Genomic DNA, 22300 nt, shown 5'->3' with positions numbered 1-22300 from the left:
CGGACACCGTGGCCCCGCTCCACCACCCGCCGCGCCTTCGTGCGCTCGGGGGATCGTTCCCGGAGCGAGGAGGGGGCGGAAACGTGGGCCGGACCGTCCACTCTGCCTGCTTCGAGGCGGCCGGGCACGACCCGGCTTTGGAAATGTGTCAACGAGCGGGCCGGGAAGCGGCGCGGAGAGCGAGAGAGTCGAAAATGAGCCTCGGGTGCTTTATGGCTTTGGCTTGGGAGATTGAAGCCGAGGTAGACTGTGAGGCCGGGAGGCATCTGTCTGCCTGAGGCAGGGAACCTCAAGGGAGTCTTAATAATAATAATAATAATGACTGTGGTATTTGTTACGGGCTTACTCCGCGCCAGGCACTGTACTGAGCACTGGGGTGGATCCAAGCTCGGCAGGTTGGACGCATTCTACGGCCTCGACCCTGCAGCGATAAATCCCCACCCTCCCTGGGTGGCGGTGACTCCCTGACCTTGGATTTCCAGAAAACGTTTGGCTCCCAATGCCACGCCGAGGACGGCGGCCTCCTCTGCACATCACCGCCCCCGCCCGCCCCCCCCCCCCCCGCTTCCCCGCCAGGCTATTTGTTAAGCGCTTTCTGTGCGCTGGCCACTGTTTTCTGCGCTGGGGTAGAAAAACAGGTGGGACACCCGCCCCATGTACGGCTCCTTTCCTTAATCCCCGTTTCACAGATGAGGCCACTGGGGTGCAGAGAAGCCAAGCGAGTTGCCCGAAGCCACACAGCAGGCGGGCGGCGGAGCCGGGGCCGGAACCCAGGTCCCCCAAACTCCCGGGTCCGGCTCCCTCCGCTTGGCCACGCGCTCGCGGGTCCATGTGGGATCGGGGTGTCGATCCTTCGGTTGGTATTGACCGAGCGCTTACCGCGTGCAGGGCACTCTAGCGAGGGCTTGGAAGAGACCAGTGCGGTTGCCGGATTCCTGATTCCATTCAGTCGCCACTGTTTTTACGAGACGTTCTTCCCCTCGGCTCTGTTCGTCGCCATCGTTCTCGTCCGTCCGTCTCCCCCGATCAGACCGTGAGCCCGTCGGACGGCAGGGACCGTCTCTACCTGTGGCCGACTCGTTCGTTCCAAGCGCTTAGTCCGGGGCTCTGCACATAGTAAGCGCTCAGTAAATACTGTTGAATGAATGAGCGGATACCATCCCGGCCCTCAAGTAACTTCCACTCTGGCGGAGTCTAGCCCTGGAGAGTCACCCCGTCTTCTAGTGTGGGCAGCGTCCCTGTACGGAGCGCTTGGGAGAGTCCAGTAGAGTTGGGAGACACAATTCCTGCCCTCGGGGAGCTGACAGTATACAGCGGGCAAGGCAGTTTACTAAGTGCAGGTGAGAGTCCGATGGAGTTGGAAGGCGTAACGTACCTGCCTTCAGGGAGCCTCCAATACGGCAGAGTCCAAGTACCTGACGGTCACCCCGCAGCACTTATGTCCGTAACTGTAATTAATTTACTTCTGTTGATGTCTGTCTCCCCCTCTAGACTGTCAGCTTCCTGTGGGCAAGGGAACACGCCTACCGATTCTGCTGGATTTTACTCTCCCAGCGGGTAGAGCCCGCGCCTGGGAGTCGGAAGGACCTGGGTTCTCATCCCGGCTCTGCCCCGCGTCTGCTGGGTGACCTTGAGCCAGCCACTTTATTGGGCCTCAGTTCCCTCATCTGCAAAATGGGGGGGGGGGGGGGGAGACCGCGAGCCCCATGGGGGACACGGACCGTGTCCAACCCGATTACCTTGTATCTACCCCAGGGCTTAGGACAGTGCCCGGTACATAGTAGGCGCTTAATAAGTGCCGTTTTAAAAATATTTTAAAAACCTCCATTCCCCATCCGTGCACACGATCGCCAAGGGATCCCCGGACCGGACCGGACCGGACCAGGCGGGGAGGCGGGAGCTCCCCGAATCTCCGCGACCCAAACCGAGAGGCAGTTACGGGAGGTGGAAAACCCCCACGAGCTTAAAAAGATCCTGCCTGCCGGGTTGCCGGAGCACGCCGAGGTGAATCGAATTCATTATTCAGGAATAACTGAATATTTCAAGAGTCATGCGATAGATGAGGGTTGACAAGCCGGTCACTGGAAACGGGCAGCGGGAAAGCGGCAGAAAAACGCAAGATCTCCGCCCTCGAGGAGTTTACCGGCTAATGAGGAATTCTCCGCTTTAGGAAGGAGAGGGTAAGGCGAGATGCGCTCGATCGTTTAACCCGCGCGCCTTAAATCCCCCCGACCCGCTCCGTCGATAGTCGGCGGCCCTCGAGGACCTAACCCGGCCCTCGGATCGATTCCTTGGGGCCGAGGATACGCTCCCGATTTCTTCACCGCCGGACTGAGGCGAATCAGAATACCCCGTGGTATCGGTTGAGCTCTCGGCATGTGCCGGGTGCTCTCCCGGAAGCCGGGGCTCACGCGAGATGATTTAGTCGGAAGCGGTCCCCGTCCCACCCGGGGCTCACGGTCTGAAAGGAAAGGGAGGGTCCGTCGGGTTGGACCCGGGCCCCGTCCCCCGTGAGGCTCACGGTCTTCATCCCCGTTTCGCGGGCGAGGAAACCGAGGCCCAGGGAAGCGAAGTGGCTTCCCCGAGGACTCCCAGCGAGCAAGCGGCGGAGCCGGGTTTGGAACCCGGATCCCGGCGCCCGGGCTCTTTGCGCTCACCCGGCCCGCCTCGAACCATTTAGGACATCACTTCTGACTCGATCCGTGGCGTCGCTCATCACCCTGGACCCCATCCGGGTAGGGTAATAGAGCCGGTTTGAGTTTTCCCTCCTCGCCGTCCTCCTGCCCGCCGTCTCCCATGGGGGCCCGAGAGCTGTGAAACGAGTTGCCCGCTTATCTGCTGGGTGAACTCGGGCCAGTCACTTGACTTCTCTGGGCCTCGGTGACCTCATCTGTAAAACGGGCATTAAGGCGGGGAGCCCCGTGTGGGACAGGGACTGTGTCCAACCTGATTAATCCGTATCTACCCCAGCACTTGGAACGGTGCCAGGCACACACTAAGCCCTTAACGGATACCACTGGGGGGGAAAAATGAACCGCTTCTCCGTGCCTCGGTTATCTCATCTGCAAAACGGGCATTAAGACGGTGAGCCCCGGGTGGGACAGGGACTGTGTCCAACCTGATTATCTTGTACCTACCCTAACGCTTATAATAGTGCCTGGCACCTAGTAAGTGCTTAACAGATACCTTTTTTTTTAAAAAAAAAAAAAAGATAGGTTACCCTTACGGGTGTGGCTTCCAGCCATTTTTAAGAACCATTCGGGGGACGGGGGAAAGGAGGGTTGGTTGCCACGGCTACGCTCTCCCCTCCTCTTCAGTCTTCCCGGCTATTTCTTGGATGATCTTTGCTCCCCCTCACAGCTGTGACCCCGAGGCAGGAGGGAAACATTTCCCAGACTCCACCTGTGTCTTGGCAATAGCCGCGGCTTCCAGCTTGTTAGCGTCAGCCAGCTAACGCTCTCCGGGGGGAATCTGTTCCCGGAACTTTTTGTCTCCATTCGGCGACGGCGGAACACCGGTTTGGCAGCCGAGTCCGGAAAGGGCCCTTTTTTTGTGTGGTTTTCGCCGGGCGTTTTCGGGAGCCGGGGGACCCGGGTTCTGATCCCGGCTGCGGCGGTTGCCGGCCGCGGGGCTCCGGGCGCGTCCCTTCTCGTCTCTAGGCTTCCGTTTCCTCGTCTGTAAAATGGAGGTTCGATACCCGGGCTCCCTCCCCCTAAGCACCGTGAGTCCCGTGTGGGACAGGGACTTGATGATCTTGAATGTACCCCAGCGCTTACTACGGCGCTTGGCATGTAGTGAATGCTTAGCAATCCATCAGTGGTCTTTACTGAGCACTTACTACGTGCGGAGCCCACTACTAAGCGCTTGGGAGAGACCAGTAGGACAGAATTATTTACTGCTATTGTTTCTGTCCGTCCGTCTCCCCCGATTAGACCGTAAGCCCGTCAGCGGTCGGGGGCCGTCTCTGTCTGTTGCCGATTTGTACATTCCAAGCGCTTAGTACAGTGCTCTGCACATAGTAAGCGCCCAATAAACACTACCGAATGAATGAACGAAAGAATCAACACGCACGTTCCCTGCCCGTAACGAGCTCGATCCATCAGTGGTACTGACTGAGTGCTCCCTAGGTGCAGAGCCCAGTACCGAGCGCTTGGGAGAGTCCGCTACGACAGAATCAACACGCACGTTCCCTGCCCGTAACGAGCTCGATCCATCACTGGTACTGACTGACTGCTTCCCAGGTACAGAGCCTAGTACTGAACGCTTGGGAGGATCCAATACGAGAGAAAAACGGAGCGTGCAGTCTAGAGAGAAATACCGCCGCTATTATTATTTTATTATTATTATTGCATTAGTGAGTCCTTCTCGCTGACTCCACCGTCCACCCCGTGGCCAGCGTCCGGCCTGGAGCCGGGGGTCTGTCCGGAGGGTCTCCAAGCAGCATTTTAGCGGGGGGGGGGGGGGACGGACGCTGCCCGGAGTCCCCGGGGTTGCTCTACGCTAATCGCGGGGGCGGGGGAGGATCGCGTCAAGGTTCCGGCGTCGGGGGATCACAGCCCTTCCCGACGTCACGACCGACGCTGTCGCCCTCCCCACCACCGTCCCCCTGGGCCGGGGCATCCGGCTCGGACCAGTCGGCATCGGCCGTTCGGTCACCGGCCTGCTCCGATCCGGCAGCGCCGTCCACCGAGCGCTTAGGTAACAGATGAGGTAACCGAGGCCCAGAGAAGTGACGGGACTCGCCCAAAGTCACACAGCCGCCAAGGGCCGGAGCCGGGATCAAGCGCTCGATAAATACGACGGGATGAATGAAGGAACGGGACAGGGGGACGCACAGGGAGAAGAAGGGCGGCATCCTTCACCCCACTGCATCGGACTCTCCCAAGCGCTTAGCCCAGTGTTCGGCAGACGGTGAGCGCTCGATACATCGGCCTCGGTCGATTTACCGACGGATCGCTCGTCCTTCTCCATTCTTCCCCTCTCATTCCCCATTCTCCAGATGAGGCCACCGAGGCCCAGGGCGGTGAAGTGACCGGCCCCGGGTCAGCCGGCGGCCGAGCGGCGGGGCCGGTATTAGGACCCGTGACCTTCTGGACCCCGGGCCCGGGCTCTACCCACTACCCCACGTTGCTTCTCTTAAGGCCAGAGTGGAGACGAGCGTTTCCCATCCCCCGTCCCCCTTCCCGTCTGGCAGGCAGAGGATTTTCTGTTTGCCGTGCCAGAGTCATCTCGGGCTGTGTCGCCACACTTCTTAATGGCTAAGTCATTTCCTTTATTTACGCCTCTCCGCGGAGGTGCGCGGAGCTTTTCAGGAGCAAAGTAATATATGAAACAATAAATAAGGGCTCGGGATCCCGGCCGCGAGAAACACCTTCCCCCGCCGGGCTCCGACACGGGGAGAGTCCGAGCCCGGGGCGGATGGGGAGGCGGATTGGGGGGGGGGGGGGGGGGAAGGGGGTGATATTCGGGGGTCACGAGTCTCGGGGCACCGCTAAAGGCGGAACGGGAGTGCGCTAATGGAGACTTCGTTCCCCGAAGGGAGGGAGGCCGGCGAGAGGGCGGAAAAGCCAGAAATGGGGAAAGGATGGGTCGCGGGGGAGGATTAGGAGGCATTTGGAAAAGCGCTGACTCTGGCCCAGGCGCTAGGGGGATGATGATAAATCGTAATACTAACGAGTGGTACTCGTTAAGGGCCTACTGTGGGCGAAGCGCTGTTGCAAGTCAATCGGGTTGGACACGGTCCCCGCCCCACGTGGGGTTCTCACTCTTCACCCCCATTTCCCAGATGAGGTCACCGAAGCCCAGAGGAGTGAAGTGACTGGCCCAAGGTCACCCAGCCGACGGAGCCGGGATCAGAACCCAGGTCCTTCTGACTCCCAGGGCCGGGCTCTATCCACTAAGGCACGCCGTGTAGAAACAAGTTAAGCCCATCAGACAAGGCCCCCGTCCCACACGGGGCTCACACGGGGAATGGGTGGCATCTACGACGCGTTTACATTCATTCGTTCGGTGGTATTTACCGAGCGCTTTCGGGGTGCGGAGCACTGACTTAAGCCCCGTGTTCGGAGCACTGTAATCAATCCACGGCGTTGGCTGAGGGCCTACTCTGTGCGCGGCGCTAAACTGAGTGCTCACAGCCTAGAGAGGGAGCCAGACCTTTGTATAAATGACTAAATCGCGGACACGCACCTAACCGATCGTTCGGATTTATCGAACGCATACCGAGGGCGGAGCAGTAGACCGAGCGCTTGGGAGGGTACGGCAGAAGGAGTTGGAAGACACGTGCCCCGCCCACAACGCGCTTACACTCTAGAGGGGGATCCAGACGGGAATATCTCGGCTCCCTGGGCCTCGATCCCGTCCAACTCGCCGCCGAGCCCTCGCCCCGCTCCTACCTCCGGCCCGGACCGCCGTCCCTCCTCAGAGCGGACGGATAAGCGCCCTCCCCCACTTCGATACCGTACCCAGAGGCCTTCCCCGACTGCGCCCTCCTCTCCTCTTCTCCCGCTCCCTTCTGCGCCGCTCTGACTCGCTCCTTCGTTCATCCTCCCTCCCGGCCCCGCGGTACCCGTCGTCGACCTATTCGTCCATCTAGGTATTTACGCGTTTCTATTAACGTCGGTCCCCCCCGCCCCCCGCCCCTGAGCCCGCCGTGGGCAGGAACGGGTCCGTCCGTCGTCACGCCGTCCTCTCCCCAGCGCCCGGTGCAGTGCCGCGCACCCAGCGAGCGCTCGGTCGATCCGGTCGAACGAATCGAGCGAAACGCACGACGGCCATCAACCCGCCTCCGTGACTCGGAGATCACTCCCGGACCCCCCTCCCGCCCACCCCCGAGCCGCGACCGCCGGCCTCTCGGGGGTCCGCTGCCGTTTCGAACCCCAAATTAAATTTTTAACGGGACTGCCTGTCGGCAGCGCCCGAACGCCGTGCCACGTCGATGAGGTCGGAGAACCCGGCAGGCAGGAGATCACCCCGGAAAGCTCTCGAGAAAGCCACGCCAGATGGAACGGGACGAATCGTCTGCACCGAAGTCCCGTCCCGTCCCGTCCCCCCCCCCCCCCCGTCTACGGCGCCGCCGAGACCGGAGCGGCCTTTCGGAAGAAAATGGGGGGGGGGGTCTCCTCGTTACGACCGGCTCTAAACGTCGGTCGCAAACGAGGGAGTGAAGACGGGGAAAGACCCGCGTGGTGGGTGGGCGTGAGCCGGGCGGAGGGAGAGCGCGCGCGCGAGAGGTACAGAAGGGAAAATCGAGATGTGCCAGGGAGATACTGCAGCTCTAAATGCAGCAGATTTCAGAGCAGGGCTCCAGGAGGAAAAGAGATCCAGCTCCCTCTGTGCTTGACCTCATACCGGGGTCTCTCCGCTCTCCCGGGCAGGGTCGACGGCGGCTTGAGGGCGGGGCGACGACAATAACCGTAACCATCGCGACCGCGGTACCCGTCCGACGTGTGCCGCGTGCCACCCGCCGTTCCGAGCGCCGGGGCAGATCCGGGGTCATCAGCCCGGACGCGGTCCCCGTCCCACGTGGGGCTCACCGTCTCGATCCCCGTCGGACAGAGGAGGGAACTGAGGCCCAGGGAAGGTCATTCGATGGTCTGCGTCCGATCGTATCTACCGAGCGCTTACCGCGCGCACGGCACCGTGCCCGACGCTTGGAAAGTGCGATGCAGAAATGGAGAGGGACGGTCCCCGCCCCCCGACGGGCTCGATCCGGAAGACGTCCTGCGGGAGGCACGGTCGCCCTTCGGCGGTCGACCGGATGCGAAGGTGGAGGCGAAGCGGCCGGCCCGAGGTGCCACGGCAGACACGTGGCGGGGCCGGGCCGGGGGGCCGGGCCCGGGCTCCAGCCACTAGCCCACGCTGCTTCTCTGCGCGCACGGCACCGGACCGGACGCTTGGGAGAGGACAGTCTAGAGAGGGGCTGGATCTGGACCCCGCCCTGGAGGAGCCTAGGTGTACGGCGGGAGACGGGCACTGAATTGGGGGAAAAAGTAGAGGAGGAGAATGTGTACATTATTATCATTATTATTATTATTATTATTGATAATGGTGGTCTCCAGCCAACCGGCAGGGCCCAGAGCCGGATCCCAGCGGGTTTGGAACGGGGTCACTCTCTCCTAATCGCAACCGCGGACCTGGTTGAGCGCTCACCACGGGCCAGGCGCCGTACCGAGCGCCGGGGCGGATACCGGCCGATCGGGTCGGACACGGTCCCCGTCCCGCGTGGGGCTCACGGTCTCCATCCTCGTTTTCCAGATGAGGTGGCCGAGGCCCAGAGAGGTGGAGCGACTCAGGCCCGCAGTCTCGGCGTCGTCCTCGACTCGTCCCTCTCGTTCGCCCCACGCGACCTATCCGTCACCGAGACCCGCCGGTCTCACCTCTACGATATCGCCGAGATCCGCCCTCTCCCCTCCACCCGGACGGCCGCCTCACCGTTACGGGCTCTCGTCGTATCCCGGCTAGACTACCGCGTCGGCCTTCTCTCCGACCTCCCTCCCTCCTCTCTCGCCCCGCTCCGGTCTACCCTTCGCTCCGCCGCCCGGCTCATCTTCCCGCAGAGGCGATCCGGGCCCGTCGCTCCCCTTCTTAAACGACTCCGGCGGTCGCCCGTCGACCTCCGCTCCAAACAGAAACTCCTCACTCTAGGCTTCGAGGCTCTCCGTCCCCTCGCCCCTCCCTACCTCTCCTCCCTTCTCTCTCTCCACCGCCCGCCCCGCACGCTCCGCTCCGCCGCCGCCCGCCTCCTCGCCGTCCCCCGGTCTCGCCCGTCCCGCCGTCGACCCCCGGGTCGCGTCCTCCCGCGGTCCCGGGACGCCCTCCCTCCTCACCTCCGCCGAACCGATTCTCTTTCCCTCTCCGAAACCCTACTTAAAAGTCACCTCCTCCGAGAGGCGTTCCCGGACCGAGCTCCTCGTCCCCCTCTACTCCCTCCGCCACCCCCCCTTCACCTCTCCGCGGCTAAAGCCTCGTTTTCCCCTTTTCCCTCCGCTCCTCCACCTCTCCCTTCCCATCCCCACGGCACCGTACCCGTCCGCTCGACCGTATATATTTTCGTCACCCTATTTATTTTGTTAACGAATCGTACGTCGCCCCGATTCTATTCAGTCGCCATCGTTTTTACGAGACGTCCTTCCCCTCGACGCTGTTTAGTGCCATCGTCCCCGTCCGTCCGTCTCCCCCGATCGGACCGTGAGCCCGTCGAACGGCGGGGACCGTCTCTATCTGTTGCCGACTTGTTCGTCCCAAGCGCTTAGTACGGTGCTCTGCACATAGTAAGCGCTCAATAAATACTATTGAATGAATGAATGAATGACTGGCCCAGGGTCACCCGGCGGACAGCTGGAGGTCGGATGGGATATTGGAATTGGGGACCGGAACCCCCGACCCCCGCGCTCTACCCCCTGCGCCCCGCTGCTTCTCCCCGACCCTCCGGCCGGAAGCACCCGGGCCTCTCGTCCCTCTCCTCGGCGCCCGGGAGGAGCCGGGACGTGATCGTAGCGGAGGGCTCGTCACGGCTACTCGATCGTCGTTCGGCGCTCCGGACCGAAAGCCCGCCGCGGGCGGGGGGACGTCTCCGGGGTCTAGGCCGTCCTCTCCCCGGCGCTCAGCCCGGCGCTCCGCGCCCGGTGGGCGCCCTAAATAAACGCGACCGAGCGAACGCATACCGTCACGCCGGGCTGCAATGCCACCTGAATATCTTGCATCTGCCCGGGCGCCCGGCACGTAGTAGGCGCTTGACGAAGACCAGGCCGAACGAATGAACGAAATCGAGACGGCGAGGCGCGGTGAGGGCAGGAGGAGAAGGAAGCCGGCCGGTTCCCGGTGGGGGGGGGGGTCGGGGGGGAGAAATCCGGGGCTCCGAGGGCGGACCGGCCGGAGGCCACCCGACGCAGGCCCCGGACTCCTCAGCACCCACGCGCACGCGAACGCGCACCCGGTCGCTCCCGAATCCCACGGGTCTCCCCACCGCGCTCTAATCTGAAACGACCGCAGCCCGGCCGGCATTTCGGGCACGGGTCGACCGGCAGGTGACCAACGTCCGGGCCGCGGGGGGCGGGGAGGGGAGGGAGGGTGGGGTCCCGGGGTGCCTCCCCGGCTCCTCGCGGCCCGGGCCCCCGGGGGCCGGACCGACGGCCCCGACGGGGGGGGGGCACGCCGTCTTCACCCCCGTCTCACGGTCGAGGTACCGGAGGCCCGGAGGAGGGAAGCGATTCGCCCGAGGTCGCCCGGCGGAGCCGAGATCGGACCCCGGGGCCCCCCGACTCCCGGGCCCGGGCTCCGGCCCCTGGGCCACCCGCTTCTCTACGCGCCCGGCACGCGGTAAGCGCCTCCCCAGCACCCCAACGGTCATTAAGCTCGCCGTGGGCGGGGAACGCGTCCACCGTCCTAGGGTCCTCGCCCAAGCGCTCACGCCACCGCGGCCGGCAGGCGGTAAGCGCTCCAGAACCACGACCCGACGGAGGAACCCTTAGCAACCACCGCCGAGGACGAGGAGGAGGAGGACGAGGAGAGCGGTGGGCCGGGATCGTGTCCACCCGCTCTATCTTCCAGCGCTCTCCCGAGCGCCTAGCACAGCGCTCCGCGCCCACGAAGCCCTCAGTGAACACCAGCGATGGACCGATCGATCCAAACCGCCCCCGGGGTCAAGGTGCTCGGGGCGGGCCGTCGCCGAGACGCCCTCCGGCTACTAGGGGGCAGGTTTGGGGGGTTTAAAGAGAAAATCAAATTCCACTTTTTTCCCCGCCCAGGAGAGGTTGGTGAGGAGCAGCCCCCGGCCCCCCCCCCCAACCCCATCGAGGGGAGGGGGGACGGGGAGGTGGGGGAGGCGGACCCCCCGGAGCCATCCGTTCGGTCGATCGTATTCATCGAGCGCCCGCCCCGTGCGGAGCGCTCGGAATGGACAGGTGGGCGACAGACAGGACCCCCTCCCTGCCCGCCGACGGGCTGACCGGCCCGGAGGCGACCCTCTCCCCCCCCCCGGACCGTCCCCCTGCCTTCGGGGGCCGCAGCCCCCGCCCCCGGGGTCCGGGCCGCCCGGCGGCCGGGGGTCCCGGGCGGGCACGAACCGAGGCCGGAGCGGGCGGCGCCTCCGCCCGGGGCCGGGCGAGGTGGGGGAGGGAGAGGGAGGGGAGGGGACCGGTCCTCTCTCGTCCGGTCCTTCGGTCCCGTCCGGTCCCGTCTCGTCCGGTCCTTCAGTCTCGTCCGGTCCTTCAGTCCTCTCTCGTCCGGTCCGGTCCCGTCCCGTGGCCGGGTCCGGCGGATTAGGGCGCCGTCCGGCGTCCGGGGGAGGGCGGCGGGGGGGGGGGGGCGGGGGGGGAGCCCCGTTAAAGCGGGATTCCCGGGCGCGATGACGCGGGGGGCGGGACGGGGCGGGGCGGGCCGGGCCGCCCCCCCCCCTCCCGCCCCCGGCCCCGCCCGGCCCGGCCCGGCCCGGCCGCCTATAAAGGGGCGCGGGTACCGCAGTGTGCCGGGCAGTGTGCCGGGGGGCGTCCGGGGGGCGTCCGGGGGGTCGGGCATGGCGGGGGCGGGGGCGGCCCGGGCCCGGCGCTGCGGCTGCCGCTGCCTGCTGCTGTGGCTGGCGGGGGGCCTGGCCCTGGGGGGCCCGGCTGGGGGGGGCCCGGGCCCCACGCGTTTCATCTGCACCTCGGTGCCGGCGGACACGGACGTGTGCGGGGGGTCGGCGGGCCCCGGGGGCGCCGAGGGGCTCCGCGCCAGCGTCCTGCAGCTGCGGGAGACGGTGGTCCAGCAGAAGGAGACCATCGCGGGCCAGCGGGACGCCATCCGCGAGCTGACGGCCAAGCTGGCCCGCTGCGAGAGCCGGAGCCCGCCGGGGGCCGGGGCCCCCCCGGGCCCCCCGGGCCCCCCGGGCCCCCCGGCCCGCCCCGCCAACGCCGCCGACGCCCTGGCCCGGCTCGCCCACACCCTGCAGTCGCTCAAGACCCGGCTGGAGAGCCTCGAGGTACCCCCGTCCCCGTCCCCGTGTGGGTGGGTGTGGGTGTGTGTGTCCCCGTCCCCGTCGTCCCCCCGGGCGCTCGGTACGCCAGGATGCCCACGTCGGGGGGCTCCGCCGCCCGGCGCCTTCGCCCGAGGCCATCTGCGGGGCGCTCGCCGGGGGCCGACCCCCGGGCCGGGGGCCTCGGTCCGTTGGGAGGTGACGGCTGGGGGGGGGGGACCGGACGCCCCGAAGAGAGGAGGGAGGGGGGCCGCCCGACCCCCCCCCCCCCTTGGTCCCCTCCCGGGCGTCCGGGTCGTGGCTCCGCGAGCGGCGGGCGCCCGACCCCCGAGGATCGCCGCCGGCCCGACGGGACGGGGGGCGGGGGGCTCCGCCCGAGCCGGCGGGACCGTCCGGGGAACGGCGAGCTCGGGGCCGCGGGGAGGGGGGCCCCGCTCTCCCGACCGCTCCGCCCGGGACTCTTCACACCGTGGGCTTCCCGAGCTCCTCGGGGGCGAGGGATCGGGGCTTCTGCACTCCCCCAAACGCTCCGTTCGGGGCTCTGCACGCCCGTAGGCTCGCTGAGCTCCTCGGGTTTAAGGGATCGGGGCTTCTGCACTCCCCCGAACGCTCCGTTCGGGGCTCTGCACACCGTGGGCTTCCTGAGCTCCTCGGGGGCGAGGGATCGGGGCTTCTGCACCCTCCCGAACGCTCCGCCCGGGGCTCTGCACGCCCGTAGGCTCGCTGAGCTCCTCGGGTTTAAGGGATCGGGGCTTCTGCACTCCCCCAAACGCTCCGTTCGGGGCTCTGCACACCGTGGGCTTCCTGAGCTCCTCGGGGGCGAGGGATCGGGGCTTCTGCACTCCCCCGAACGCTCCGTTCGGGGCTCTGCACGCCCGTAGGCTCGCTGAGCTCCTCGGGTTTAAGGGATCGGGGCTTCTGCACTCCCCCAAACGCTCCGCTCGGGGCTCTGCACGCCCGTAGGCTCGCAAAACTCCTCGGGGGCGAGGGATCGGGGCTTCTGCACCCTCCCGAGCGCCCCGCCCGGAGCTCTTCACACCGTGGGCTTCCCGAGCTCCTCGGGGCCGAGGGATCGGGGCTTCTGCACTCCCCCAAACGCTCCGCCCGGGGCTCTGCACATCGCGGGCTTCCCGAGCTCCTCGGGTTTAAGGGATCGGGGCTTCTGCACCCTCCCGAACGCTCCGCCCGGGGCTCTGCACGCCCGTAGGCTCGCTGAGCTCCTCGGGTTTAAGGGATCGGGGCTTCTGCACTCCCCCAAACGCTCCGTTCGGGGCTCTGCACACCGTGGGCTTCCCGAGCTCCTCGGGTTTAAGGGATCGGGGCTTCTGCACTCCCCCAAACGCTCCGCTCGGGGCTCTGCACGCCCGTAGGCTCGCAAAACTCCTCGGGGCCGAGGGATCGGGGCTTCTGCACTCCCCCGAACGCTCCGCCCGGGGCTCTGCACACCGTGGGCTTCCCGAGCTCCTCGGGGCCGAGGGATCGGGGCTACCGCACTCTCCCCAGCGCTCGGTACGGCGCTCCTCACCCAGTGGGCGCTCAAGAAATAGCGTGGTTGGGTCGCGTCCGACCCGATCTGCTCGCATCCGCCCCCTCCCCAGCGTTTAGGACGGTGCTCGGGCACCCGGTCCGCCCTCGAGAAACGGCTCGGTTGTATCCAACCCGATCTATTTGCTTGCATCCCCCCCCCCCCCAGCGCTTAGGACGGAGCTCGGCACCCGGTCCGCCTTCGAGAAACGGCTCGGTTGTATCCAACCCGATCTATTTGCTTGCATCCCCCCCACCCCCCAGCGCTCGGTACGGTGCTCGGCACCCGGTCCGCCCTCGAGAAACGGCTCGGTTGTATCCAACCCGATCTATTTGATTGCACCCCCCCCCCCCAGCGCTCGGTACGGTGCTCGGCACCCGGTCCGCCCTCGAGAAGTAGCTTGGCTCGGTTGTGTCCAACCCGATTTATTTGCTTGCATCCCCCCCAGCGCTCGGTACGGTGCTCGGCACCCGGTCCGCCCTCGAGAAGTAGCTTGGCTCGGTTGTGTCCAACCCGATTTATTTGCTTGCATCCCCCCCAGCGCTCGGTACGGTGCTCGGCGCCAGGTCCTCGCTCGAGAGATATCTTGGCTCGGTTACGTCCGACCCGATCCGCTCGTATACGCTCCCCCCGGCGCTCGGTACGGTGCCCGGCGCCTGGCCCGCGCTGGAGGAGCGCCGGGCCCGGCGGCATCGGACCCCGTTTGCTCCGTGGCCATCCCCCCGGCGCCCGGTACGGCGCCCGGCGCTCCGCGCGTAGCGAGCGCCTAACGGATGCCGACGTCGTTATCGGGCTGCGCTGAAGAACTGTCGCGGCTGGGTTGCGTCCGAGCCGAATCGCTTCCGTCGACGGCGGCGGCGCTCGGTACGGAGCCCGGCGCCCGGTCTGCGCTCACGGAATGGGGTGGCCGGGTGGTGTCCGAGCCGATTCGCTTCCGGCGACGGCCGCGGCGCTCGGTACGGAGCCCGGCATTTAGGAAGCGCTTGAGGAGGAGGAGGAGGAGGGAGGTGGTTCTGGTTGTTGTTGTTGTTGTTGTTGTTGTGGGGGGCCCGGGGTCGGGGGTCCGAGCCTCACCTCCTCCTCCTCCTCCTCCTCCTCCTCCTCCTTTTCGTCTCCCCGTCCCGCCGGGGCGGCCGTCAGTCGAGTCGCCTGAACTCGTCGGGGCAGACCGACCGGCTGAAGGACGCCCTGCAGAGCAAGATCGAGGAGCTGGAGCGGCAGGTCCTGGCCCGGGTGGGCGGCCTGGAGGAGGAGGGCCGGCCGGGCCCCGCGAACCACACCGAGGAGCGCCTCAAGATCGAGAGCGCCCTCACCTCCCTGCACCAGCGCATCAGCGACCTGGAGAAAGGTCACCGGGGGGCACCGGGGGGGGGGGGGGGGGAGGGGGAGGAGGGCCGGGACCCCCCCCCGGGACCCCCGGACCGGACGGAGGAAATAGGCGGGAGGGGGGCGGCAAGCAGAGACAGAGTGTGCGTGTGTGCGCGCGAGTCCGCAGAGGGCCGGCTGAACGGCCGTTACGTAACCGAGGAAATGAATCCTTGCCACCGGAGCGCGGGGGGAGAGGAGGAGGAGGAGGAGGAGGAGGGGAGGGGTCCCGGCGGAGCCGCCTGGCCTCGCTCGTGGCCTTCGTGGCCGGGGAGGATGGAGAGGACGGGGGGGGGGGAGGGGGGGGGGGATGCCACTGCCCATCACCGCCCTCTCTGTCGGACGCCCGGCACTGGACTGGGCCCGCCGGGGAGGCTCCGAGCCTCGGCCGGGTCCGACGGGGTCCCCGCCTCCCCGTTTTTAGAGGAGGGGGAGGAGGAGGAGGAAACCGAGGCCCGGGGCCGGGGCCCGCCCGGCAGGCGGGGGACGGAGCCCGGATTTGAACCCAGGTCTCCCGAGGGCCCGGCCGCGGGCCCCGGCCGCCCGCCCGGGCCGTGTGGGGCGCGGGTGATGTGGTCGCCGGTGCCCTTCGCGCTCTGAGCGGTTTCCCGTGTCTGCCCCCTCGAATTACACCCCCCCACCCCCCCACCCCCACACACAACTCCTGGTAACTGTACTGATCACGGCCTTCGGTAAGGGCTTACTACGTGCCAGGCACTGTAGTAAGCGCCGGGGTGGATCCGAGCAAGCCGGGTCGGAACGGGCTCGCGGTCTCGGCCCCCGTTTTCCGCAAGAGGGAAGCGAGGCCCGGGGAAGCGAGGTGACTCGCCCGAGGTCACCCGGCAGACGAGCGGCGGGGCCGGGATTCGAGCCCACGATCTTCGGACCCCCAGGCCGGAGCTCCGGCCGTTACGCCTTGCCCAGTGCGGGCACCGCGGTTGCCCACGGGGGGAGGATGGCCCTGGTGCCCCGGTATAATGATGATACTGCTGGTGTTTGTGAAGCGCTTACTAGGTGCAGAGCGCCGTTCTGAGCGCCGGGGTAGATACGGGGTGATCGGGTCGTCCCACGTGAGGCTCACGGTTAATCCCCATTTTACAGATGAGGGAACTCGGGCCCGGGGAGGTTCAGTGCCTCGCCCACGGTCACCCGGCTGACAGGTGGCGGAGCTGGGATTCGAACCCGTGACCTCTGACTGCCAAGCCCGGGCTCTTTCCGGTATCTCCCCCCCCCGGCCCCCAGTAACGAGAAGGGAATCTTGCGACGCGCCTGCTGGGCGCCCAGCACCGTGTTAAGCGCCTGCCCGGTCCCGGGAGTCGGAAAATCCTGGGTTCTAATCCCAGCTCCGCCGCGTTCATTCGATAGTGTTTACTGAGCGCTTACTACGTGCAGAGCGCTGTACTGGGCGCTCGGAACGGACGGTTCGGCAACGGGTGTCCGCCGCGTGACCTGGGCTGAGTCGCTTCCCTTCTCTGGGCCTCGGTTGCCTCGCCTGGAGAACGGGGATCGAGAGCGCGAGCCCCACGTGGGGCGGGGATCTGCTCGGATCCACCCCGGCGCTTAGTATGGTGCCCGGCACATAGTGAGTGCTTAACGGATACCGTCGTCATTACTGCCGATACTAATAACGCTCATAATGGTACCTGTTAAGTGCTGACTGTGTGCCAAGCGCTAAGTACCGGCGAAGATACGAGTTAGGGTGGACACAGTTCCGGTCCCACAGAGGGCTCACGCTCTCAATCCCCACTTTACAGATTCACTCTTTCATCCGATAGTATTTACCGAGCGCTTCCTACGCGCAGAGCACCGTACCGAGCGCTTGGAATGGGCACGTCGGTAACAGATAGAGACGGTCCCCGCCCTCCGACGGGCGCCCGGTCTAATCGGGGGGGCCGGACGGACGGGGACGACGGCGACGAATCGAGACGAATCGAATCGAGATAAATAGAACGCTTAACCGACTGCCCTCGCCCAAGCCTCAGTCCGGTGCTCTGCACACAGGAGGTGCTCGATAAATACGACCGAACGGACGGAGGCCACGCTAGAAGACTAACGTGGTCGCGGGGCCGTCCCCGCCCCGCAGGTCAGAGGGACAACCGCCCGGGGGACAAGTTCCAGCTGACGTTCCCCCTGCGGACCAACTACATGTACGCCAAGGTGAAGAAGAGCCTGCCGGAGATGTACGCCTTCACCGTGTGCATGTGGCTCAAGTCCAACGCCTCGCCGGGCGTCGGGACCCCCTTCTCCTACGCCGTGCCCGGACAGGCCAACGAGCTCGTCCTCATCGAGTGGGGCAACAACCCGATGGAGATCCTCATCAACGACAAGGTAGGGCCCCCCCGGGTCGCCCCCCCCCCCCCACCGCGCCATCAGAGCGAGGGGAAGTGAGACTGTAGTCCGGGGGGGGGGGGGGCGTCGCTCCCCCTCCCACCCCCCCCCCCCGGCACTCGAGTCCCTAGCCGTTATTTATTTATTATTCGTGTCTCTCTCCCGCCGCCTCTAGACGGTCGGCTCGTTGCGGGCAGGGAACGCGTCCGTTTATTGCTCCGTCGGCCTCTCCCGGGCGCTCGGCCCAGCGCTCCGCACGCAGGCAGCGCTCCACAAGACCGTCAGCTCGTTGCGGGCAGGGAATGCGTCCGTTTACTGCTCTATTAGCCTCTCCCGGGCGCTCGGCCCAGCGCTCCGCACGCAGGCAGCGCTCCACAAGGGCGTCAGCTCGCTGCGGACAGCGAATGCGTCCGTTCATTCCTCCGTCGGACTCTCCCGGGCGCTCGGCCCAGCGCTCCGCACGCAGGCAGCGCTCCACAAGACTGTCAGCCGGTTGTGGGCGGGGACTGTGTCTGTTGTTCCATTCAATCATTTAATGAGCGCTTCCCGCGTGCGACGTACTGTACTAGGTACTTAGGAGAGTACGGCATTACAGCAGACAGACACATTTCCTGCCCACAACGAGCTCGCGGTGTAGAGGGGGAGACAGAGATGAATATATAGATATAAATAAATGAACGACAGCTCTCTCCATATGTGCCGTGGGGCCGGGAGGGAGGATGAATGAAAGGAGCAGGTCAGGGCGACGCGGAAGGGAGTGAGAGGGAGGGCTCGGACGGGGAAGGCTTCGTGGACTCGCTTCTTATTGTTCTCTCGGCCTCTCCCAAGCGCCCGGTACGGCGCCCCGTACGCGGTAAGGGCTCAATAAATACGACCGAACGGATGAGCGCCGACGCAGGGCTGCCGCGGGGCGGTTGGGCATCACGGAGGAGGGGCGGTCGATGGGCCGCTCCGGCAGTAGTACCGAGCGCTCGCCTCGGGCGAAGCGCCGTACAGCGGAGGTGGGAGGTGCCGCCCCTGCCCTCGGGGAGCTGACGGTGGTATGTGTTAAGCGCTTACCGTGTGCAAAGCACTGTTCTAAGCGCCGGGGGATACGGGGTGATCGGTTTGTCCCATGTGGGGCTCCCAGTTTTAATCCCCATTTGACAGATGAGGTGACTGAGGCACAGGGAAGCCGGGCGACTTGCCCGAGGTCACACAGCTGACTAGCGGCAGAGCTGGGAGTAGAACCCGTGATCTCTGACTCCCAAGCCCGTGCCGATGGTCTGCCGGGGGCAGAGCCCTCGACCGGGCAGTTGGGAGGGTATGGAGATGGGATCGATGCCGTCGAGCCGCTTAGGGACTGGCCTTCCGCACGGGTCTCGAACCCGAGACTGGGCCTCGCCGGGGTGGCTGCAAGGCCAGAGGGGATGGGCTCGGGGCCGGGGTCGGTCACTCGCTGGACACACCCCCCCGCCCCCACCCCCGGTGTCAGCGTTCCACCAGGCACCAAACCCAGGGCTTGCGGAGTCGACCTCGAACCCTCCTCCCTTCCCAATCCCGGAGGCGGCGGCGGCGGGTCGCCAAGCGGTCAGAGCCCGCGGGCCGGGAGCCACATCGCTGGGTCCCGGCTTCCTCCCGGACCGGTGACCCTAAGCAAACCTCTCGCCCTCCCGGTGAGCCTCAGTCTCCCCATCTACCATGGGGGGAAACTAATGCCCGCCTCCCAGGAACGCAGGGAGGACGCGCGCGTGCGCGCACACGGGCGCAGACGGAGCGGTTTGGGGCTCTGGAAGGAAACGGGCCGGACCCCGGGATCACCGGGGGCTCGGTTTCAGAGCCTGGACGGAGGGCGTCCGGTCTGGGAACGGCCGACCCGTCGGCGGTATTTATTGAGCTCTTGCCGTGTGCGGAGACCGGACTGAGGGCTCGGGAGGGGACGGTACGGGAGAGGTGGTGTCTACCGACCCCCGTCCGCAACGAGCCGACGGTCTCCCCATCGGACGGTGGGGTTTACGGAACGCTCACCGCGTGCGGAGCGCTGTACGAGGCGCTCGGGAGGAGGGGATACAACGGAATAGGAGACGTGTTCCCCGCCCCCTGATGAGCTTCCAGTCCAGAGGAACGAGGGTGTCCGAGTCGGGGGAGACGGGTAATAGAAACGATCCATCGGTCGTACGGAGCGTTCTGTGTGCGGGGCGCTGTACCGAGAGCTCGGGGGGGGGGGGGGGGGGTCCAGCAAGCAGCAGGAGTCCCCGGCCTCACAGGGCAGCCGGCCGGTGGACCCCCCGACGGACGATTCCGGTCACTCCTCTAGACGGAGGCTCGGGGGCGGGGAGCGGGCCCGCCCGCTCGCTCTGCCGGAACGGCCTCTCCCGGCCGCTCGGTCCGCCTAGGGAGCGCTCGATAGGTGCCCTCGACGGGTTGGTCGCGGGCGGTCCCGCCGGGCTAGCCGAACCGGCCCCGGGCTCCTTCCCCAGGTGGCCAAGCTGCCCTTCGTGATCAACGACGGCAAGTGGCATCACATCTGCATCACCTGGACCACTCGGGACGGCGTGTGGGAGGCCTACCAGGACGGCACCCAGGGGGGCAACGGGGAGAACCTGGCCCCCTACCACCCCATCAAGCCCCAGGGCGTGCTGGTGCTGGGCCAGGAGCAGGTACGGGGGCCGCCGGGGGGCGGGCGGGCGGGGGGGACCGACGGAGGGTCCCGCCCCCGGCCCCGCTGTCTGACTCTGGGCTCCGGCTGGGGGGTCTGGGACAGAAGGGAGAGCGTGTGAGACGCGCACACACACACACTCACCCGCCGAGTCACAGACCGCCGGCGGGGCGGAGGCACCGACCGGCCTCGAGGCCGGGAGAGAGGCGGCCGCGGGGACCCGAGAGGGACCCGGCCGGGAGGGTCTGAGATCCGCCCCCCGCCCCCTTCAACGGACCCCGGTTGGAGAGGGGGGGACCTGTCAGGTGGGAACCAGGTAGAGGTAGGGGACGGAGCCTTTCGCGGCGCGATGCGCGTACACACACACACACACACACACGATCGGTCAAGCGACGGTATCCGCCGAGAGCTTACTGGGCGCGCAGCGCTGGACTGAGCGCTGCGGAGAGGATGACACGCCGGCCGAGAAACACGTGGGCCCCGGCAGACCGGACGCCCGCCCACGCGCCCGCCCGCGGCTCCCTCCCCGGCTCGATCGCTTCCCTCGCGAAGGCCCCGACCGCGTGACCTAGAGGATCGAGCTCGGGGGCCTTGGGGTCGATTCTCCGGGCCTCGGTGACCTCACCCGTAAAACGGGGACTGAGACCGTGAGCCCACCTGGGACGGGGACTGCGTCCGACCCGATCTGCCGGCACCCACCCCGGTGCTTGGTACCGTGCCCGGCGCCTGGTGAGCGCTCAACCGGCGCCGCGGTTAACGATTCCAAGCGCTCGGGTGAGTCCGACCCGACGGGCCGAGCGGGCTCGTTCCCTGCCCGCGGCGGGCTCCCGGTCAGCTTGGATCGACGCCCCCGGCCCCGACGCCCGGCGCGTCCCGAGCGCCCGGTCAAGGCGCCGACCCCGTGCCCCGCTCTCTCCGGCAGGACACGCTGGGCGGGGGATTCGACGCCACGCAGGCCTTCGTGGGCGAGCTGGCCCACTTCAACGTCTGGGACCGGAAGCTGACCCCGGGGGAGATCTACAACCTGGCCACGTGCAGCACCAAGGCCCCGGCCGGCAACGTCATCGCCTGGGCCGAGACCAACATCGACATCTACGGGGGCGCGACCAAGTGGACGTTCGAGGCCTGCCGCCAGATCAACTAACTGGTCCTCCCCGCCGCCTCCCGCCGCGCCCCGCTCTGAGCCCTCCTCGCCCTCCTCGCCCGTCGCTCTCTTCTTCTTCTCGCCCTTCCCCAGGAATGAATTCGGGCCAGCGTCCTCCTCCCCGTCCGTGTCCCCCCTCCCCGCCCCCCGCGCGCCCCCGCCCCCGCCGCCCCCGCGGCCGATCGCGCTCGTCTCGTCCGTCCCCGAAGGAAACCGCGCATCTCTCCAGGAGCCTCGGACTTAATCTCTCAGGCGAACCCCGGGCTACGGCCGACGCGGGCCCCACCTGCCTTTCGACCCGCGCGGAAGTAGGTGGGGAGACTTGGCCGGGGATGGGGGGTGGGCGGGGGTGGGGGGAGGGTCGGAGCCGGGGAGGGGTCTTTTGGAATGAGACTTGGTTTCTCTGCGTTTCGTTTCTTTGGCTCTGGCGGGGCGGGGCGGGGGGGCGGAAATCTCACAACCGGTCGAATTTTCTGTATTTGCCCACTTGGTTTGAAGCCTGAGTGCCTTTGGGCTGGTGCAACGTCTTGAGCAACACACCATTTGTCTTCATTTGCGACCTTTTTAAGAAGGACAGAGCTCTATATTGATACAATAAATGTCTTTTATGCAGTTCGTTACAGGCCGGGGCGCCTCGCCACAGAGAATTGGGATTTTTGTACGAAAAGCAAATTCTCTCGGAGAGGCGAAGTGCCTGCCCTCCCTGGCTCCCCCGGTCAGGAGGGCCGGGGGGGGCGGACCTCAAGGTCCGGGCCTACCCCGTCCTGGGCCGGCCCCCCGCTCTCAGCCATTTCCTTCCCTCGGGCCGAGGGCCCGGGGAGACCCTCCCTCCTCCCCTGCGGCCCGACCGCCCCCCGCCGCCCCCGACCCCCCACCCCGGCTTCCGACGTGACCCCGTGGCGGTCCGGGGGGGCTGATGGGCGCCCCTCCCCGCCCCCCCCCCCCGCCCCGTTCCCTTCCTCGATCTCGACTCGGCAGGAGGCCGGGCAGGCTCAGGCGGATGCGCCCCGGGCCTCCCGGCCCGTCCCCGGCGGGTCTCGAAGCCAGGGCCCCGGCCTCTGGTCAGCCATCCGAGGAAAACCCCTCCCGACTAGATTATCGCTGTGATCTCGTCTCCTTCCCCCGGCCCGCCCACACCCGGCGGCGGCGGCGGGCCCGAGAGAGGCCCCGGGAGTCGGGGACGGTGACGGAGACCTCCGGAGCTGGGAAGCCCCGCCGGGGGGATCGAGGCGGGGGCCGCCGACGGCGGCCCCCTCCCCACCAACTGGGCCCCAACCCCGACGAAGCCCGACCCCGGAGGCGATGACCTCTCTCAGGCGGGCGCCGTCGAATGAGCTCTCTCCAAGA

At 66.8% G+C, this 22300-nt stretch overlaps 1 protein-coding gene across 1 annotated transcript; it reads left to right on the top strand.

The window, feature by feature from the left end:
• The first annotated feature begins 11507 nt into the window (after window positions 1-11507).
• NPTX1 (neuronal pentraxin 1) lies at window positions 11508-21591 on the top strand. The gene is made up of 5 exons (XM_029056735.2): window positions 11508-11959; window positions 14619-14826; window positions 16927-17171; window positions 19631-19810; window positions 20732-21591. Exons 1-5 carry the CDS (start codon window positions 11516-11518, stop codon window positions 20951-20953), a joined length of 1299 nt encoding a protein of 432 aa, XP_028912568.1. The 5' UTR covers window positions 11508-11515; the 3' UTR covers window positions 20954-21591.
• Window positions 21592-22300: the final 709 nt, after the last annotated feature.

This window comes from Ornithorhynchus anatinus, unplaced genomic scaffold (genome assembly GCF_004115215.2).
Source record: "Ornithorhynchus anatinus isolate Pmale09 unplaced genomic scaffold, mOrnAna1.pri.v4 scaffold_264_arrow_ctg1, whole genome shotgun sequence".
NCBI classification, from domain to species: domain Eukaryota; kingdom Metazoa; phylum Chordata; class Mammalia; order Monotremata; family Ornithorhynchidae; genus Ornithorhynchus; species Ornithorhynchus anatinus.
Note: the sequence above shows the minus strand (reverse complement) of the source record. Positions and strands in the feature narration are given on the sequence as shown.

Bases quoted from the DNA above. Each gene is read 5' to 3' on its own strand.
- NPTX1 (XM_029056735.2), top strand. From the start codon at position 11,516: ATGGCGGGGGCGGGGGCGGCCCGGGCCCGGCGCTGCGGCTGCCGCTGC. The intron at 14,827-16,926 runs GTCACCGGGGGG...CCCGCCCCGCAG, and splicing joins CATCAGCGACCTGGAGAAAG to GTCAGAGGGACAACCGCCCG. The intron at 17,172-19,630 runs GTAGGGCCCCCC...CTCCTTCCCCAG, and splicing joins AGATCCTCATCAACGACAAG to GTGGCCAAGCTGCCCTTCGT.